This window comes from Malurus melanocephalus, unplaced genomic scaffold, assembly GCF_030028575.1.
Source record: "Malurus melanocephalus ecotype Western Australia unplaced genomic scaffold, MMel_1.1 scaffold_489, whole genome shotgun sequence".
Taxonomy (NCBI): domain Eukaryota; kingdom Metazoa; phylum Chordata; class Aves; order Passeriformes; family Maluridae; genus Malurus; species Malurus melanocephalus.
The window spans coordinates 210,679-229,749 of NW_026623721.1; the positions used below are offsets into that span (position 1 = coordinate 210,679).

The 19,071-nt window shown below is 37.8% G+C and overlaps 1 protein-coding gene across 10 annotated transcripts in view; it reads right to left on the reverse strand.

Annotated features, from left to right (window-relative positions):
* The window catches only part of TRAK1 (trafficking kinesin protein 1), a 128,646-nt gene that overhangs the window by 12,835 nt on the left and 96,740 nt on the right, over positions 1-19,071 (reverse strand). For 6 of the 10 annotated variants that reach the window (XM_057381057.1, XM_057381053.1, XM_057381059.1 and 3 more), the window contains 10 exons: positions 17,372-17,472; positions 16,529-16,637; positions 14,670-14,748; positions 14,133-14,263; positions 13,541-13,615; positions 12,337-12,474; positions 10,689-10,765; positions 8,424-8,660; positions 7,137-7,453; positions 2,610-2,939 (listed from right to left, as the gene is read on the reverse strand). In XM_057381057.1, coding sequence (XP_057237040.1) covers positions 2,610-2,939; positions 7,137-7,453; positions 8,424-8,660; positions 10,689-10,765; positions 12,337-12,474; positions 13,541-13,615; positions 14,133-14,263; positions 14,670-14,748; positions 16,529-16,637; positions 17,372-17,472 — 1,594 coding nt within the window. The remainder of the gene's footprint in view (positions 1-2,609; positions 2,940-7,136; positions 7,454-8,423; positions 8,661-10,688; positions 10,766-12,336; positions 12,475-13,540; positions 13,616-14,132; positions 14,264-14,669; positions 14,749-16,528; positions 16,638-17,371; positions 17,473-19,071) is intronic. The other 4 variants (XM_057381054.1, XM_057381056.1, XM_057381063.1 and 1 more) reach the window with 1 other exon arrangement.

The window sequence follows — 19,071 nt, forward strand, 5'->3', positions numbered from 1 at the left end:
TATAGAGAGAAAGAATCCTGAGTAGAATCAATGAGAAGCAATGGCTGCACAATATTTAAACACAAAATAAATTCATAAGCTCAGCACATACTTCCTTCTCCCAAAGGGTATTCTTCAGTGGGCAGATTGTGGATCCTAAGTACTGCTACATTAGTAAGTGTCTACTCTGAAAAAATCCACAATCATCTCATCCTTGTATAATGCATGACAAATTGCTTCAACAAAAAGCAGACACACTGTGTCTTTACTTCATTTGAGCAACACAACCAATGATGATATGGTAGCTCATGGATACTCCTAAATYCTGAGCAACTGGACAAYTTGAAAAAAGGCAAAAGAAYAGGCARTTAAAGTTTTCAGTGAAYTTGTTCATTCTACAAARAGTTATTAATTCTGACCAATTTATTTCTGTAATGTATTAAAATTACTCAGCAAACAATACAAATTAAAATAAGATTGCTAGAGCAATTTCATTGATTTTACCTACTTGTCAATTTATAAGGTAGGAAATTTACCTAAAAACTGTGTCTGAGATAGACTTTTCATAGGAGAAGTCAGCAGCAACCAGTAAATAACCTGTTAATGAACCGTGACCTATACTCAAATAGAAATGAAGACAGAAAATGGAAGAAAATACTAACTTTTTTTAACAGTTTGTAACCACAGAGCAGGCCTACATTTACTGCTCTACTCCAAAGAAAGAACTCTTCCAAATTACAACCCAGAAACATTTTACTGATCTGTTTTTWAAAAAAAAAAACCAAAACAAGGAACTAAACTATATGCTTATCTATGTTTAGCCCATGGCAATGAGTCTTCTACTTTTTTGACATGTTCCTCGGTTGAATACTCTTACAATTAGAAAATTCTTCAAAATGTAAAAAAATGTTCAAAATGTAACCCAAGCAACTTTTTTTTTGTGCACCTACTGTACCCTGAGTACATGAAGAACCCCTTGCTCCCTTCCTCTCTATAGCAAAACATTTTAAAATTAATCATATCTTTTGTTGATTTTTTTATTCCCTAGAGCCTAAAAACAACAGTTTTTTTAGTCTTTGATTATTTCAGACCATGTGTCTCATACTCCAGCTTTTCTTGCTGTTGTTACTCAGACTCTTCAAAATTATAAAAACCTAGATAATACACTAAATGGTACACAACTGCCTGAAGAGCAGGGAACTCATACAACAAGCAAAACTTTTGCCAGTGAAAAGGGAAGTTGAAGGATTTGGATGTTGAAGCACTGCAACAGGCTGCCCAGGGAAGCGGTTGGATCACTACCCCTGGAGGCATTTAAACGATCTATGGATGTGGTACTTGGGGACATGGATTAGTGGTGGACTTGGCAGTACTGTATTAATGCCTGAACTCAATGATCTTRGAGGTCTTTTCCAGMCTTAATGATTCAATGATTCAATGTTTAACCTTAATACAACTGAGTCTAGAAAGCAGCTTATATTCAATAGCTGAAAGCRCTGAACTACCATTGCAGTGAGAGCTGTAGATTCTCTACATGTCATGATAATAACAGAAATATTATGGTTTAGCCCTGAGACAATCTAATCCTCCAAAGACCAGCYAGATATTAAATTACGATTTATCCCAGAAAAAGGAGAGGGAAGGAAGTGTCTTCCTTTAAAGTAGTTATACAAAAACAAGAATTCTGGGAACAAAAAGAAGTTCTGGCAATTTTCTGATTCTGGACTAAATATAATGCTTTACCAGAGGCAAATCTTAATGAAGACACTATAGTTTAGTGGAAAAAAAACCCAAATCCCAAGAACAACAAAGAAACCAGACAAACTTAAAACACATCTATACAGTCTTGAGAATACATAATCTTGTGCAATAATAGACTGCTAATATCAGTTCAGAGAATCTAATAACTTGTGCAGTACTGTGTCACTTAATGTTTATGTCTTAATATGAAATAAATAGGAAGGACAGGATTTAATAGTGCAGTGGAGAAAGAATAAGGGAGATGTTCTTAGTCACTGCATTAAAACATCCCTTAAYTCTTTTTCTTAAAAGCTCTTTAAAAACATGTAACTGTATCTGATGTAAGTGATTTAAACTTTCAGAATTTCTTTGGTGATTTTCAAGGCACTCCATTTGTTTCAGCAAAGGCAAGGTAGATGCACCTTTAGTGCACCAATCATTTAGCCTTCATTTTTTTCCCAAAGTACAAAAATCTAAAACATGGCACACCTCTTATGAACAGTCAGAAGAGTATCTGCACTACAGTAATACAAAATATATGTAATCTGTACATTACATACACTTAACAGCGTGCACTAAACACACACATAAAATGTGCCACACAAATGTTTGTGAACGAACCACTTCCTTTTAGCAGCCTTCTCTTATCAARATAGAGTAAAATATTGACCACGGATGCTGTTACTGAAAAACAAATTGAAAGATTATCAAAGAAATGATTTTTGAGCCAATGTTAGAATGGTTATTTTCTAACCACCGCAAGCACTATCGTGCAGATGCTACACACAAAGCAATATTATGGATGCTGTTCTGAAGAGACGTGAGAATGGCCCAGTAATCAAAATCCTGCAAAGATGTCAGTTTTACTGGACTTAATGAGTTTCCCTCACCAGACCCCTCATCATCGTCAGTCGCGGACTCCTGCATCTCCTCTGTGAAAGCCTGAGATTGGCGGGGGTTATTCTTGTTCTCTGAAACAGTCACTTGTGCTTGTGACCTCTCACCTGAGGTCTCTGTGTGCTGAACTGGCGTCGAGGTAGTTAGGCCCTTGTAAGAAATGTCACCTGTCTCATCTTCCTCATAGTCATTAAGGCAGTACACTTCATCCAGGTCCAGGTCTAGGGTCCTGAAGCCCTTAGTGACAACCCCAGGCCTCGGGTCCAGGATCCCACCCAAGTGAGGCTGAGCCAGCTGCTGCCAGTGGTGCAAAGTGGCAGAACCTTGAAAGGAAACAGAAAGACAACCAAAATAAATTAGTAATCAATCCAGAACCTAAAAGACAAAGTTCCACTTGATTCATCCAGAAGACCAAAGGTTTAGGAGCTCCAAACCTTTAATGTTTCTGGGTTTAATGTTTCCAGGGGAGACATGCTACAGCACAAAACTGCTTCACCTATTCTTCAGCATTTCCACACCAGTGTGAAACAAACTGATCACATCAGCACTTAGGCAAAGCCTGGTGGTGAGAAGCAGCACACTTGTGCACATGCACATCCCCTCCCTGTAAATATCCTCATCCACTTCAATTCACAGGATTAAGCAGGAGTAGAAAGAATTTACATTTAACAGGTTGATCTGAGCACCATCACAGAAAGCTCTAAGAGGAACRAATACCAAGTATTCCCACATGAAGCTCACACTAAGATGCTGAAAACATGCCAGAATTTACTACCAGTGGCTAATGGGAGGATAGTAATCACACAGATTGCACAGCAATTTTATCTTTGTACCATATGTTAGAAAACCCCATCAACTTCAGGCACGTGTAAGCAGATCCACAACTCTGAAATCTACATCGTCTAAAAACCTGYGTGGACCCTATGCTACCAGAATTCAACTACTACATAACTAAATGCTACTGTACCTGCAGCTTCATCCTTGGCAGAGAAATGTTTTGAGAAAGGAGGTGCATTTTACAGAGAAAAGCATTCAATATTCAGTRTTTAACAGGAGACAGTCAGAAACAGCAATGGATTAGGAAAAATTCATATATACACAGAGATGGGCCCAGTGAAATCAGAGGAGGATTTATGTGATTCCTCAAGTAGCAATTAAATACTGCTCGCAAGGGCCTACATTTTCCTGTGTGCCCACCATCACTACTGTGTTGAAATACAACTTAAAATCACACATGTCCTATGATACAAACAAAACATCTTTATTTTCACCTCTGYCAGCTCAAATCAGAGCAATTACTGCAGTCTTGTTCCTGTCCCCTCCTTGAAAAGCAGAATACCCACTCATTCAACAAGCTGCCACACAAATGTTTCACYGATATTCAAAGACCAAGAATGTTCAATTTGTTGTATGGTGTATGTAAAAGCCTAGACAATTGTATTAACTAGAGAAGGGATGGCTCTCATATACCTTATTTTCAATTTGAGAAAAATCCKATGGAATGAGGAAAATTGTCATTTTGTATATTGCATTTGAGGAATTTTACTGTAAACAGGAAGGGGAACAGGGAAAAARCTCTTTCTCTAGAATGACTGGGAACAATGGGGACAATTTAAACTAAGCCTATCTCACTTTTTAGGATCTGTTATTTTTTAGTTCAGAATAAATGGATCTGCCAGGTTACTTTGGCTAACAACCCTATATTTTTTGCTTTTATTTAAAGTAAGTCTAAAAGCAYTAAAGAAAACTGGCACCCTCAAGAAGTAGAAACCATTATAACCCCAAAATGAGGGAAGAGACATCCCTATAACTTGTATTTACTTTTGAATTGTAACAAAACCCAAGTTTCTTGTTTCCATATAAAGGAAATATCCCAGAATGTGAAGAAGTGACAGATACTGTCAAGCCTTAACCTAGGAGTGGAGGTTTTCTGTCAGACTYTACTTCAAGAATTAAAGAACAAAAGAAATAAAAATATACTTCCGCACTGGTTGCAAGTGTAAAAAGTTAATTAACTTCTACATGGTAGCTTCTGAAKATGTCACCTTTTCACCTTCAAGCTCATTAAAATTTATACTTAAACTATAAATGCTGTAGAATACAGCATTTCATTGTTAATATGTATCATATTTTGCCATAGGAAAGATATTTACCACAACATCTGCATTTTGAGCTTTAACCTTTCTATTGAAACTATGGAAATCAAAACGGCCCAAGTTCCATCACAAACATGGGATATCTGMGCCTAGCCTTGATGTCATAAAATGTGTGTAAGGGAGCTTTAATTTCACAGAAAATGAACACAAATGTACACAGCTGTAAATCCCCAAGAAAAAAGAAAAGAGAGAAAGCTGCAAAAGTCAAAAGAAGAGGGAAATGCAAAAYCTTCTTGGTCTACATTCAGTCCTGGGACATACTAGATGTTTTTGTAAATTACRTTATCAGAAAAAGTTGGCATGAGGSAATCACTTTGTAGCAGTGGGACTGACACTGAAGGAAGAAGGAATATAAGAACCAAGTAAGTATGTGGATTGAGTAAATTATATTTTTCTTATATTCCTGGTATCTCTACATAATTGCATGTAGGCTTTGAGGATCAGAAAAAGCTTACATATTCACAGTGTGTTGCTCCCATAACTGCAATAAAGTGGGGAAGACATAATCAGCCCAAGTTTTTGGTTTTCCTACAGGACATAGGTAGTGCTATTTCATGCTTATGACAAGTTAAAGACACAATGTTTAAAAAAAAATTTAAAAATCCCAGTAGACTATAACTAAAGCAAGTCATATCAAGCAATCCTTCAGTTTGACTAAAAGAAAGCATGTGTTGTTTTTTAAAGGTGCAAAAGAAGATGAATTCTTAGTGCTTMTGTCACTTTTTTTTCTGGGGGATTGAAAAGATTGTTTTAAAGGAGCAAAGTCATTAACCTATAATAAATTTACTACAGAACTGATTTTTATTTCTTCTGTTTTATGACATGAGCACCCAAAACAGTAATAAAACCAAAGGCACAACTACTTATAACARTCTGCAGGTACAGTAGACTATTTTGCCCCAGAAGTCTGAAGGCATCTGTGAAGCTGAAAAAAAATTAAGTCTCATGAAAAATATTCAGAAAAGAAACAAAGCTGAAAACAAAATCATGAAGATATTTAGTTAATAAAAGTTAACGAACACAAAACTTATGAAACAGGCACACACAAACATGCTCCAAATAAGATCTAAAAACCAAACATAAGAAGTAACTTTAAAAGGTACAATAATTTGAAGAGGGAAATGACCCAGTGAGAACACTGAACAAAATCAATGGGGGAAAAAAAAACCCAGACAGAAAGAAAGATGATAAAGACTTTAAGAGTTTATTGGAAGACAAAAGCAGATATAATGGGATGGTGACAGAAATCTATTACAGTGGTAACAACCAGAAACTGAAACAAAACTGGATCATCCTTTCCCTCACATGATACAAGAACTTTTACGACCGTTTAAAAGCAGCCATGAAAACAAACTACTAAAATCTGCTAGACAGTATGGGTTTGTGCACTATGACTATAGTTTCATTTGAAGAGGTACAGTACATCACTTTCCTCAGGACACGAGAACGCTTATTTTTGCTTCTGAGTACGTGTCAYGCTATATTGCTCCTTACAGATGAAGTAAGTTTGTTCTAAAAAGATGAAAAGAAGGAACTTCTGCAATTAAAACACACAATGCAATGTAATGCAAGAGTTCTGCTAAAGGAAAAGAGAGAGAGAGAAGCCAAAGCTAAATGATGTTAGCCAGTGTATCTGTGAAGTTCTACAGGAAATYTTCATCTGGTTAAAAGCCTGAAGGAATTGACTTAACTAACCTCGTGCTACAACCTGAAAGAACTGAAGAAAGCCAGGCAGACTATACTGTATGTGCTTTGACAGCTTTTTTTRAACAGTCTATTGAAATGAACTTTGAAATACACCTCTAGCCCTGACTACCATCTATCTCTATCTTGCCTTTACCYGAGAGAGTATGTGAAGGAAATTTGACTTTAAAAAACCCACCTATTTCACACATGAAACACAAAGCCATAGGGATTCATGTGCGACCACTCAAACAGCCCATTTAAGCCCAGAGATAATTTTTAATCACTAAAACAGTCTTAATAGACTGGACAAAGTGAAGTAGGTAAAGGCCTTTCCAAATAGTAATTTACATACACTTTTTGATTAGATTTCATATACTTATCCACCTTCCTCTTCCAATTATGAAATGGTAACATTTAGATTGGATGTAAAACTGCACTGCTGATGTGGACATGTGGCCTGTGATATTTAACTGCCTTTTCTGGAATTATTGCCTAACACTTTTAAGGCTCGTGGAAAAACATAGAGTAGTTAGAAAATCTCAAACCAACAGCGTGGATTACTGTCTCTAAAGTAAAAAGAATATGTATTGCAAAGATTTCCTGCTTTCTGGTGATGGATAAGAGACCACAAAGAGTCACTAAGAACAACAGATAAAGGCCGAGGCCCTTTGTTATCACCTTCTAGTGGTTTCACAATCTGAAGCTTTTCTGGCAGGTAGGAGCGACTGCTGATAGACATTCCTGAATATCCAGTGAATTCTGAAAATCTGGAGTGAGTTCCCAGTGACATGATGCTCTCTGTGGGGGTAACGGAACCACTGTGGAGCTCTCCCTTTTCTGCCAGTTCCCGCAACTTCCTTTCCTGCTCTTCTTCAAAGAATTTGCGCTCTGAGAGATAATTCTCCCGCCTGAGGGAGAGCCTACGAAGGGCAGTCTCTAGGTCACTGGAGCCTGGAGTCCCTGGAGTTCCAGGTTTCTTCATCCTGTCGTCATTTCTGAAACRCAAAGGGGGACACAGAAAAACAAAAACAAAAAAAATAGGGAGGGGGAAAAAAAGCTTTCTTAGAAATGCTTAAAACTTCCATGCGACTGTTTTGAGACATTCACCAATAACTTTAAATTACTATGTCTGGGAACAACTTGCCACTCATCTGGAAAACTCAAAGGCAAACACCAATCTTTTGTTTCTCTTGCATACTGAAAGAGCTTTGAATCGTAGTTCCTGCCTGGAAACTCCTGGTTGGAAACCTGCACTTTACTTAAGAGCTTCCTCCTACAAAGAGATGAGAGATGTCTGCTTGTTGTGTGTCTTTTTCAGTYATACAAACTCAAGTAAGCAGGCTCYAYKTTAAAGGRCCAATGCTGTAAGAAYACCATAGGGAGTGACAAGRGTAYACTGCAGTGACAAACAGACATTATTTTGAGGTATTAAGCTGTTTTTACTGAAAATTATATACAGCAGAGTGTGGAGCTGTAAAGGGGGAAGAGACAAGTAGCTAGAAAGCACAGTTCTGATTGGTTTCATCCACAAGTTTTCACAGTTCTGATTGGTTTCATCCACAAGTTTTCCTATTAGGTAACCTTTATGCACATTTTATTTTTAGGATCAAACAAGTTAAGTGTAACTGCAGCTGGGATAAGAAATTCCTGGCATTTATGTAAAATGGTAAAAATATAGTTAAGTGTTCTTATATCTTTAAGTGTTGACCCACAAAAACAAAGAATGGTTCTACATCATCTGGTGATGTTGCATCTCAGAACAGGTCTGAGTTACAGACACTGATTGATACACAGTACTTTCTAAAACCTTTCCTTTTTAAATAAACTGGAGTGCTCAAAAACTGTAAGCATAAAATAAATTTTGAAGATGTATGCCACTATGTTAAAACAAAAGGMGCAAAAGAGAAACCTTTGCCTTCATGTCAGAAACAAAATGAAAGCAAATTCCAGTGCCACRGTACTGACCCATTGTCCGAGGACTCTGTCTCTAAGATGATGCTATTGGTCTTGTTGTCTATCATAATGTTYGAGATGTCTCCCCCATAGAAACTGGAACGTGGAGTGCTGACACAGCTGGAAATGACTGAGTTCATAGCAGAGGACTGGTTGGAGCCTGGGATATTCATTGGTGACGGAGTCATGGATCTCTGCTTGACCACTTGATTGACATTTCTCACCGTCTCGAAGACCCGCTTCTGATGACTGCAAGACACACACACAGTTAATAATCACACAATGACTTCTTAACACGAGAAGGAAGAGAGAAACAGGTAACAGCTTATTAACAGCCCTTCCTATTCAACAGCCCTTCCTATTCACAGCTCTACCAACCACCTTGGTTTTATGCATAGTTCTGTAAGTAGTATGTGTGGGGTCCCATACTAACTACAGTCTGGCCATTATGTTCAATTCCATCAACATTCTTCCATCACCCTAGAATATTTTTGACAGAACATTTGACAATTATGTGCATGGACCCTTTCAAATAYTAATAAAAAATAAGTGAAAGAGCGTTTCAGCACTTCAGCTAAAAATGCCATAAAGTCATTATGCAAAAAAGAGCTTTTAAAAAACAAAATTGACCTCCATTCAATTCTTAACTATAAACTGGCTAGATCATTTTAAAATAGAGTTTGAATTTACTCTCCTGAGTACCTCCATGCATGGAGTACCTCCATGCAAGCAAGTCTTGTATCTTTTCTCTTTGAAACCAATTTCCAATCCCCTTAAGCAGCACTTCAAAAAATATGAAAAAAATCCCAGAAATATAATGGATCAAGAGCTGAGAGAGAGGCTGTCAAGGCTAGAAACCTAATTTTTGACCTACTTGTACAATTCATTCTTTATCACCATTGTCCTTATACCATAATAAACACTGTTCACCTGCTTCAAGATTGACATGACACTTCAGCAGAAATTTCTTGACAAAATAAAATTACCCTACACCGTGCTACAAAAGTGCCACTGCTGCTTTGTTTTACAGTTCAATAATGGCTGAACACAAGAAAAGCACATTCCTTTTAGCTGAAAGGTAGCGTTGCCAGGTTGTAACAGTGACAACATGCCTTAGGCTATTTAATGTCATTCAAATTTCTTCTCTCCATAAATGCTCAACAGTTGCACCCTTTGTGTGGAGGCTCCTTGTCTATAGCTGTGTATCTTTAAAAGGCTGAATCTAAGAGCATTTATCAATAGAGTCCCTTGGGGTTACTACCACTGCACTGCAAGACAAGTCATGCAATCAAAGTATCCTCTTCTAGAACAGGCAAAGTAAATAGAACACATTCTAAAGAACTTAAACTTAGCCTTAAGTTAGATTATATTGGAAGGATGAAAGGATCCTATGGAGTTTGAGCATGCTCATGTCTCTMTGGCCTTACATTTTTCTAATCAACATTTCACTCTGTCAAAGCCTCATTTAYAATTCTTGGCTCTGGCTCAGAGAAGGTCAATGTATGCGTCAAGCATTTTGTAAATGCAATTAGAAGGTTTCTCGGAAGTGCCTACTGTACCCTTCCTGTTTTGTGAACTGTTTCTGTAACAGACCCTGTACACTGGATTAATTTACTGCAAATTAAACAATCCATGCTTTGTACAAATCTGTGAGATAAACCTATTGGAGTACACATGCAACTGGCATCAGTGAGGCCATTTCTGCCCAGCTGTATCTATCTATAGCTTTTGGGCTGTCGCAAGCACTTAACTTATTTCAAATTACTCTCTTGTTTAATTCAAGAGAACTTTAGCAYAGGCATAATGGGAACCACACTAAGTACCCAACCATATCAAATCTATTTCTGCCCTGATGTTCTCCCTGTAAAAACTGGATTAGATCAATAGTTACCTCTTAACTTGTGTTATAAAATTCACCAAGAGAAAACCCACTAACTCAAATTCCTCCCCTAACYGGTAACTGAATAAACCTAGCATGGTAACWCACAAGAAAACAAAGCTTTTCTCATTYTCAGCACTCACCAATGAGGAAAAACAGTTTGTAAGACAAAGCAAAGCCTACATATACATGTTTTCTTTTGGCAGCATTAGCAGAAAATAAAAACACCCCAATAACTAGAAAATTTATTTTACTTTCTCTGTATCATTGACACTCTGTCAGAAATATTTCTGTTTAAATCTCTAGCTCAACGATTTCCTGTTTTTTCTTTTCTCATCAAATAATAATTAACTTCAGATATAACCACTCAATAAGGAACCAATTTTTTTCAGTCGTACGCCAAGTCAGGAGAGTCGGGTTCATCTAAGTGCAGTTCTTTCCTCATTGACCCTTCTATTTCTGCTGCCAAAGAATCCTGTTAAAAATAAGCACAAAAKAGAAGCAAATACCATAGTATTAATAGGTTGGCATGACAGAAAATAATAAATAATTTATACAAAATGGTAAGTAATAAAGAGTACTTCTAAAAAAAGAGAGAAGGTTTAAAAATGAAAAATTACTGGAAAACTAATGTAGATATTTAAGGYACTGACAAAATATGGCTTAGCTTCATTCCCTACAGTATGTACCATGTGATGATACATAATATCTGCCAAAGAATCTTAAAAAAACATGGTAGGCAACAACATGGCCCAGATTCCCAGACTGAATTCCACACTCAGTAACACTCACCTTTCATGTATAAAGTTTTGCTTGGTATGTCTGTTTTCATTTAAAACAGACATAAAACTCACAACATTATCCACCCACCCACAAAAATGACATGGCTCTTGGCATAAAGCACTATGTACTTCCCCCATAAGGTTACAGGTAACAGGCCACCAATTTTCCGTGGCTGGCCACTAAGTTTTACTGCTGGGTGCAGGGCCTAAGTATCAAACATTAACAAACCTAAATGATCTTTCATCCCATGMTGCAGCATTTGAAAATCATTTTCACACATAAACCCATCTCAGCACAAGCATACTTTTCACAGCTTTCACCTGTRTTTCTGCAAGCACAACTTGTATTGTTAAACGTCTGCACTTTAATTTGGCCAGTGCTCAGTCTCAGAAGGGAACACAAAAAGGCAAGCTAAGCCTTTGTTGGCAATTCACTGCTTGTGAGCACAAATAAAATGTGTTCTTCCTCAGCAGTAAGACAGGACAAGGCAGGCCAAATTTTGCTGCTTGATTGCATTAATGTATTTCAGAAAAAAGCACTGATACCACTGCCTTCAGAAGTAATCTAACTACCTAGAYATATACAGGCAACCAGAGCAAGTYACTGGACACATTYTTACCCATTCTTTTTTTCTCATTTCATTCAGGGTACTGCATATTCCCTGAGTTTTAAATGTTATAATCACATTAAATCAGRTAAACAAAGTTGATAATAGCAGTGAAACTGCCATAATTTGTTGCCATAGCACAGATTAGCAACTAACATTCTTTTAATGAACCACTGAATTTTCAGTCACCATAGAATAASAAGGTATGGCTAACCCTGTTCAAGCACTGAAGAACTAGAATATATATCATATATGACTAGAAAGATGCCATGTCTGGAAACCATTGTTATGTTATTAGGAAGTTGTATCTCCAAGGATATTGAAGAAAAACAGGAATCTCCTAATGCAGATCAGCCACCACAGTAGAGGAGATGCTTAACAAAGATGTAYAGAACTGTGTAACAACCTATTAATGCTACCCATTATTCACAGCAAAAGCACAGCCGGCTGCAGGTTGCATTTAACACTGCAGCAGAACCAAGGAGCTGCACTGCACCACTGTTTCARAACCAGGTACACAAACCTCACTCAGGTATCCTTTAACACTACACAAATACACATTTCATCCAYGCTTATACCTGACCTAGCACCCTATGCCTGGAGCTGTATTTTCTTTGCTTGGTTTATGCARGTTTTTTTTYCTTAAATCTGCTTACCATAGGGAAGAGACCAAGGGAGTGGTACCGACGTGATATAGCATTTGGCATTGTCTTGTTCCTAAGATTTTTCAGCTCTTCTTGAGCTTCATGAAGCATCTCCATGCACTCAGCATACTTGTCTTCCAGCTCTCGCAACTGCAWCACAGAGAAAACAATCTTATGGGGTGCACTATTACCATAAAAATYCTGCAAATTCTTTTAATAGTGGTAARCAATAATGGTGTAGGGAAGAATATMCCACTTTAAAGGAATATATCTCCRACAAGTGAGAATCACTGWGAAATCATTAATAACATGGATTAGTAATGGGGAGATAGGTGGGAAGGGTCACGATGCAGAAGAAACTGCTTCCTCCATTTCCTTCCCTACATCTACATGAAGCCACTGTCAAGGAGAAGCTAAAAAAGTATCTTTAGTCTGATCAGGTTTAGTGCCCTATCACTGCCATGATGACCACAGTGGCAAACACCATGGGCTGAGGACAAGACATTGCACAATGGTCCAAAGGACTTAGGAATTTAAAAACCAGGACTTTCATGCATACATACATATACACATATATCTTTCACTAGTCTAAGACAATGCTTTATTTTTAGATTTCTCAGGAAACATATCTTATGTAACAATTGTCTTCAGATGTCTGTGTACCCTCACAGTTTTTGGGTTCATCAGACACTTCAACTAAGTTTGGCAAAGGAGCAGAAGTCTGAAACCCCATATTCCTTCAAGCTTCATAAAAATTACCTATTTGGTTTAGAAAAAGAGATCCTGCTCATTTGCTTTCCTAAAAAAGCAATGGATCATCATGTCCATTTTTTTCATGTAAATATAGCACCCATAAGACAACCAATACTGGACTGCCTTGTGTTTATTCWCTAAACAAATAGAGCACAAATGAGCTCTTCTATGTTATCTCACTAATCAACATAGGCTGAAATTATCAACCTAGAGAGTTAAACCTCTAAAGTGCCTTATATACAGCCCTTAAGTCTCTGTGTTTCAAAATATGTGTCAGTTGAAGGAGGAGAGAATAGGAAGGAAAAGGTTTTGAACTCTACTAAGAACATAAAGGCTCCTTCATTCCATAACACAGCCAAAACTATTCAGCACTTCTTATCCACCTCAGATTAAACTTCTCATGGCAAAGTGAATGACCACTGTCCTGCAACTAAATTATTGTATTATTAAGCAATGTACTCACCTCTGCTGTGAGCTGTCTCTGGGCATCTTTAGCAGCTCCCAGATGCTGGACAAGTTCCTCATTTTCAACTGCACACTAAAATATGCCAAAAATGGTTAGGAATTGTTAGGACAATGTTTTGTCTTGTGATGATATTTGTATCCTATACTATAGGTAAGTAGGAACATTCTAACTTTTAACACATCTCCTCTGYAGCAATATTAATCTACACATTAGTTTAAAAAAATCTTAAACAAGACACAAGAACACACAGCACCAKAATGCACCTTGCTAAATGAACCTCCAAACAAGTATGTGCCCACTGAAATACTTGCACAGACATTCTTGTCTTACCGACATCACTCAGAGCAGAGTTTTATATCTAATATTTAAAATAATTATAATTGTTGTATTTAAATAAATCATATATGCATCTTTTAATAAATTGATGCTTTYGAGTCAAGTATGCTAGATATTAAAACACCAAACAAGTTCATTCACATAAGGAGGGTAGAAAATTTCMTTTAGGCTCTAGTACAGAGAGGATTTTAACCTGTTCTCCAGTTATATTAGTAGCAAATAACAACAGCAGTCTCTCAACTGGATTGCTTACAGCTTTTGCCTTTTTCTGCAGATCGACTATCTGAGAGAGAAGATGAGTGATTTCTTCYTGCTGTCGCGCAGCATCTTCAGTTTTCTTTGCTAGCTCTTCAGAGATATTGGCAATTTGGATGTTTGCATCCCCTTTAAGATAAGTGATTACAATTAACATCACAAACCCAAAATCAGAAAAATAAGCATGAAGATGTTCTTCTGGAACATCACTGGCTTCAGCAGAATCCTACGCCCAATATGCAGCAAGGTGTTTTTGAAAAACACAGCAGGACACAGAATGAGAAAGACATCAAGTGCTCATGCTGCAAAGGAGATTGAACTTTCCCTAAACATTTTCAATACAAGACTATTTTTAAATGAGAAAGATTTAGCTTTTAGCCAGCATTTTCTGCTGTGAAATTTCTGCCAGAAATTTCCTCCTCATAACCATTTATAAAAGGAAAATATGTACAACAGGAAAACATGACTGACTGATCTGTTTTGTTTTCCTTACTGAACTATCTCAAGTAAGAAATATAAAGAAGTAGGAACATACTTAGCTCTTTTACACAGTCATTGACAAGCTGTTGTTCTTTCTCTTCATAAGTAATTGTTTCAGTCTTCAGCTGACAGGCCTGTTCAAGAAATCCACATCAAATATGCTACATTAGCACATTTGTTCTTTGCCAGTCTGTTGTTGCACTTCCATCTGCTTCAGAAAGATAAGCTATTCTAATCACTCCTTCAGGAAGACAGTGAGAAACTACAGTTTTTGCCTGTCCTCCCACATGTTCTGGAAAAAGAGGCCAGGTGAACGTTCAGCAGAGATATTATTGTAKGGAGAAACTTGCATCATTATCACCATATCCCCACTAGATGTCACTTCTGTACTTTGCGCTAAAAGTGGAAAAAAAGAACAGGCTTGGACRTAAAAAGATTAGCATGCAGAGCTTGATCTGGTCACCTAAGCAAAGCTACGTATCAACAAAAACTAAATAAATGTGSTTGGTTTAAAGAACTGAATTAAACATTCAAGTATTTAGAAAACATGCAGATACTATTTGAAAAGTCCTGGCACTGTAACAATGTATCTTACAAAAAAATCATAGKGCTACCTCCTTCCCTGCTTCGACTTTTCCACTGTGACTCTGGGAGCGCCAAGAGCAGCATGGCTGCAGCCAGCTGGCTCTGTCTGGCACCACCTCAGTGGGTCTGTAATCTATTCCCAGTGCTGGGGGCATGCACAGACACCCACACRCTGCATCTGTAGAGAGCTGCACAGCTCACTGGTTTCAGATTTGGCTTCATCCTGTGCCTTGCTGGCACAGCCTGCATCTCCCTGGATGGGAAGGCAGTGCTATGTGGGGCTTCTACCAGCTCCTGACACAGTGGCTCTCTCAGTTCATTATTTTTATATATATTATATTCTTTTATATCTTTCATTATTCTCAGATCATCTATTGCTCATCTTCTAGCACACCTTCTCAGTTAAGAGTACAGCAGTCTCCATTACCTGGTCTTTTGAGCAAAGGTGTGGCACTACCTATTTACAATGGGCTCTGCATTTGTGGTAGAAAATGGTAATAACACTGTTTTCATACATTCATTCTTAGACCAAAAGTATCTCTTCTGCTGTACTCTGCCACATGTTTGCAAAGTGGCAACATGCTCCCAAGGTTTCAAAGTTGGATTGAAAATACAAAAGTATTCACTTCATGCTCAATTATTAAACTTTTAAAAATTGTGTCATCTGTGAAATAAACATAACATTATCAGAAATAAAAGAGAAGAACACCACATCCAATAAAACACCAAATGAAGAAATGTAATGCAAATTTAGGCTAGCAGTTATTATTTTGACAAACACTGAATTGGTATCAGAGAGACCATGCCAGCCTACAARCTTYRGATCTACAGCTCAAGTCACACAAGWGCAAYRCTGGRCTCCAAAATCTGCCCATGCTMCTGCACATTCTTACTGCACAGAAACTACTTAGTATGTAGCTTCATTTGGGAAGAATTTCTTCACAGTAAGGGTCATTACCCATTGGAATGGGCTGCCCAGGGAGGTGGTGGAGTCAYTGTCCCTAGAGAAGYTCAAGAAAYGRCTGGACATGGCACTCAGTGCTCTGGTCTAGTTAATAAGGTATTGATCAGTCAAAGGTTGGCCTCAATGACCTTASAGTTCTTTTCCAACCTAAACAATTCKGTGACTCTATGTAGCTTTCCYATTTCAGCCTTTCCTTCATTTAGSAAGAYAAAGGATGGTGATTAAACAGTGACAGTGAGATCTGTGTTACRTGTGAAATTATACTCTTAGTTAGACTCTCAACTTTYAATACAAGCTTCTCTATACCTGTGTTCTGGCATTTAAATGAATAACTATATTAAGTAAAACAAAGACAGCAATTTCACCTCAGATCTAAGCACAACATTTTCCTCTTCAAGGTCCTTGAGTTTCTTTTGAAGAGARTCCAAATGAAAGTAGTTCTGGACGGAAGAGGAAGATTCATTCCTCTTCAGCCTTGTAGGAAAAGAAACAATTTTAATTCATTTTTACATGTGTGATGGCCAATCTCACAAAAGCACAGACAACACAGGTCTAAAAATCAAACAGAGCCAGCTTATTTTATTATGAAATACAGCTTATTTATATCAATACTTTTGGGMAGCAATTAATCTGCAGTGAATTAAAAAAAAATTAAAATTTTATATCAGGAAAAAAAARCCCTTAATACAGGGAGCAATCCAATAGCTCCTGATTAACACTGCACATGCTTCATCAGAATGCAGCAATAACTCTGCAAGGGCAGACAGCCCCTCAGAGCCTGCAATGCTGTTCAGCCAGCTAATTGCCTGGAACCCACGCTGCAAGCCATGCTTTATTTCTTTCTCTCAGCTTGGAATKTTTCCATAATGCCTTTAGGTCCTTCAAGCACAAAGGTCACTCAYGTAGAATGTCCTAGCACAGCATGCAAATGTATGTGGAACCCACGGCTGCCCCACCACAACAGTGACCCAGTTCCTCTGAASGCTTCAGTGCTGCGTCAGCAGCCTCCCTATGTGCTCTCCTCTCCTGGCTCTTGGTGGCACCTGGATAGCCAGCTGGCTCAGTGCAAATCCTTCCAGCTGGAGCCTTGCACCAAGTTCTGAGTCCCATTTATAGTTCCAGCCAATACAGGAGTAATTTTACCACTTTTTAAAGCTATTAAATTGTCCAACAGATGACTGTTCAACGCTGTGGATCGATTCACTTACGGGGTGGAACAGACGGACTCYGGTTCGCTTTCTTCAGCAGCACTGGTATAGAACTGGAGCAGTTCATCTTTCATGGACAGCTCATGCCGCAACTGAGAAACCTACACAAAGAAAGAGCTCACAGATCAGTAACCTGATTCTCCAGACACATTCTTAAGCAAATCCACCACAAATTAGCTCATTATTCACCCACCAGGCATCATCTTCACACTAAATCAAGAGTCCAAGACTGAAACAGACCAGAACCATTTCTTTTATTTCTTTTATGAAAGAAGGAAAAGTGTTCCTTTTAAATTAGCTACTAAATATATTTTTACAAGTTAAAAAATGCAATTATTCAATGCTCTTAGACATGTTTCTTTTTCACCTTCTTTAAGATGAGCAATCCTGATGCGCTGTTGCATTTGTCTAGATTCACATTAATGGATAAATTGCAATGATACAGCAAGAAATTAATGCAGCACAATCAAGCCAAACATTGCTTTTATATACTTTGTGTGATGACTGTCACTTTCTGGCTTGGATGCAGACCTTGTAGACCTCAGATGTAGACATTTCTTCTTCTCCAAGAGACTTTACATGAAATTAATAAAATGCTTGTGTAGTTACAATTGAGTCCCAAGGTTACAATTGGGACTCAAGTGCCTGTTGAGCTGCAGAACACCACCATACAGTGGGAGGCTGTTCTGAGGCTGTTCCAACAGTGGAGGTTGCAGTCAGTTTCTGGGTTTTTTTGGCTCTGGTGAAGTAGTTTGTGTGATTCTCATACTTAGTACACACGCACATTAAAAATGAACAAATCATGAAAATTGGGAGATTAAGATTCCCTGTAATTGTGAGCTCCACAAATGCAATCTTTGTTACTTGTTATATTGCCAYTCACCAAGAGAAGGGTTAAAAGCCCAATTATACAGTAGCATCTACACCACCTCACAACTGATTTAAGACATCAGTAGCAAGAGATCAACTTTTATTTGCTTGCACAACTATAGAAAGCATAACTGATCGGACAAATTCATTCACTTCCACTTGCACTGCAAGATTTGGCCCTCAGTTTGCACCCCACGTAAAAAATGCACAACACATTTCTTTGTATTAATTTTCTGCTTTTCGTATTGTAAGCATACTTTTCTCTGTAGTTATTATTAGAAAAAACCAGACAATATCAAGGACATAGTTTGAACTCCATTTTCATCGAACAAAAAAGCAGACACAATCCAAAAAAGCACTTGAATTGTGCMGAATGCTTGTTTGAAGCAAACAAGGTCACTTAACTAAGACTATTCTGCATAATGAGAAGTGCTAAGGTACCAAGTCCTCCCGAGAGATATGTTCTAAATAGCAAGGGGAAAAAAACCATCCCCATCCTATCACATTTTAGAAAACCATTAAACAAAATTTGTGCATTAATTTTTGGAGGCTTGCTGTCTGCATTTCAGGAAGACCTAAAATACTGAACCAAAAATAACAATTTACTTCCCTTCAGCACATTACAGCTCAGCCTCCTTAAAGCAGCAAGGATTCAGATACKGTCTGTGGGTGGACACTAGATCATCTCTAGCTCTTGCTACTGTTTTTTCTCTATGAATTAAAAAGACTGAGGATACTATTTTTACTGCCATTTCCGAGCATTCCAATCCTCCAAAAGAGGGTGAACTGTCAGAAAGGTTGAAGTTTTAACRGAACAGGACCTGAAACAG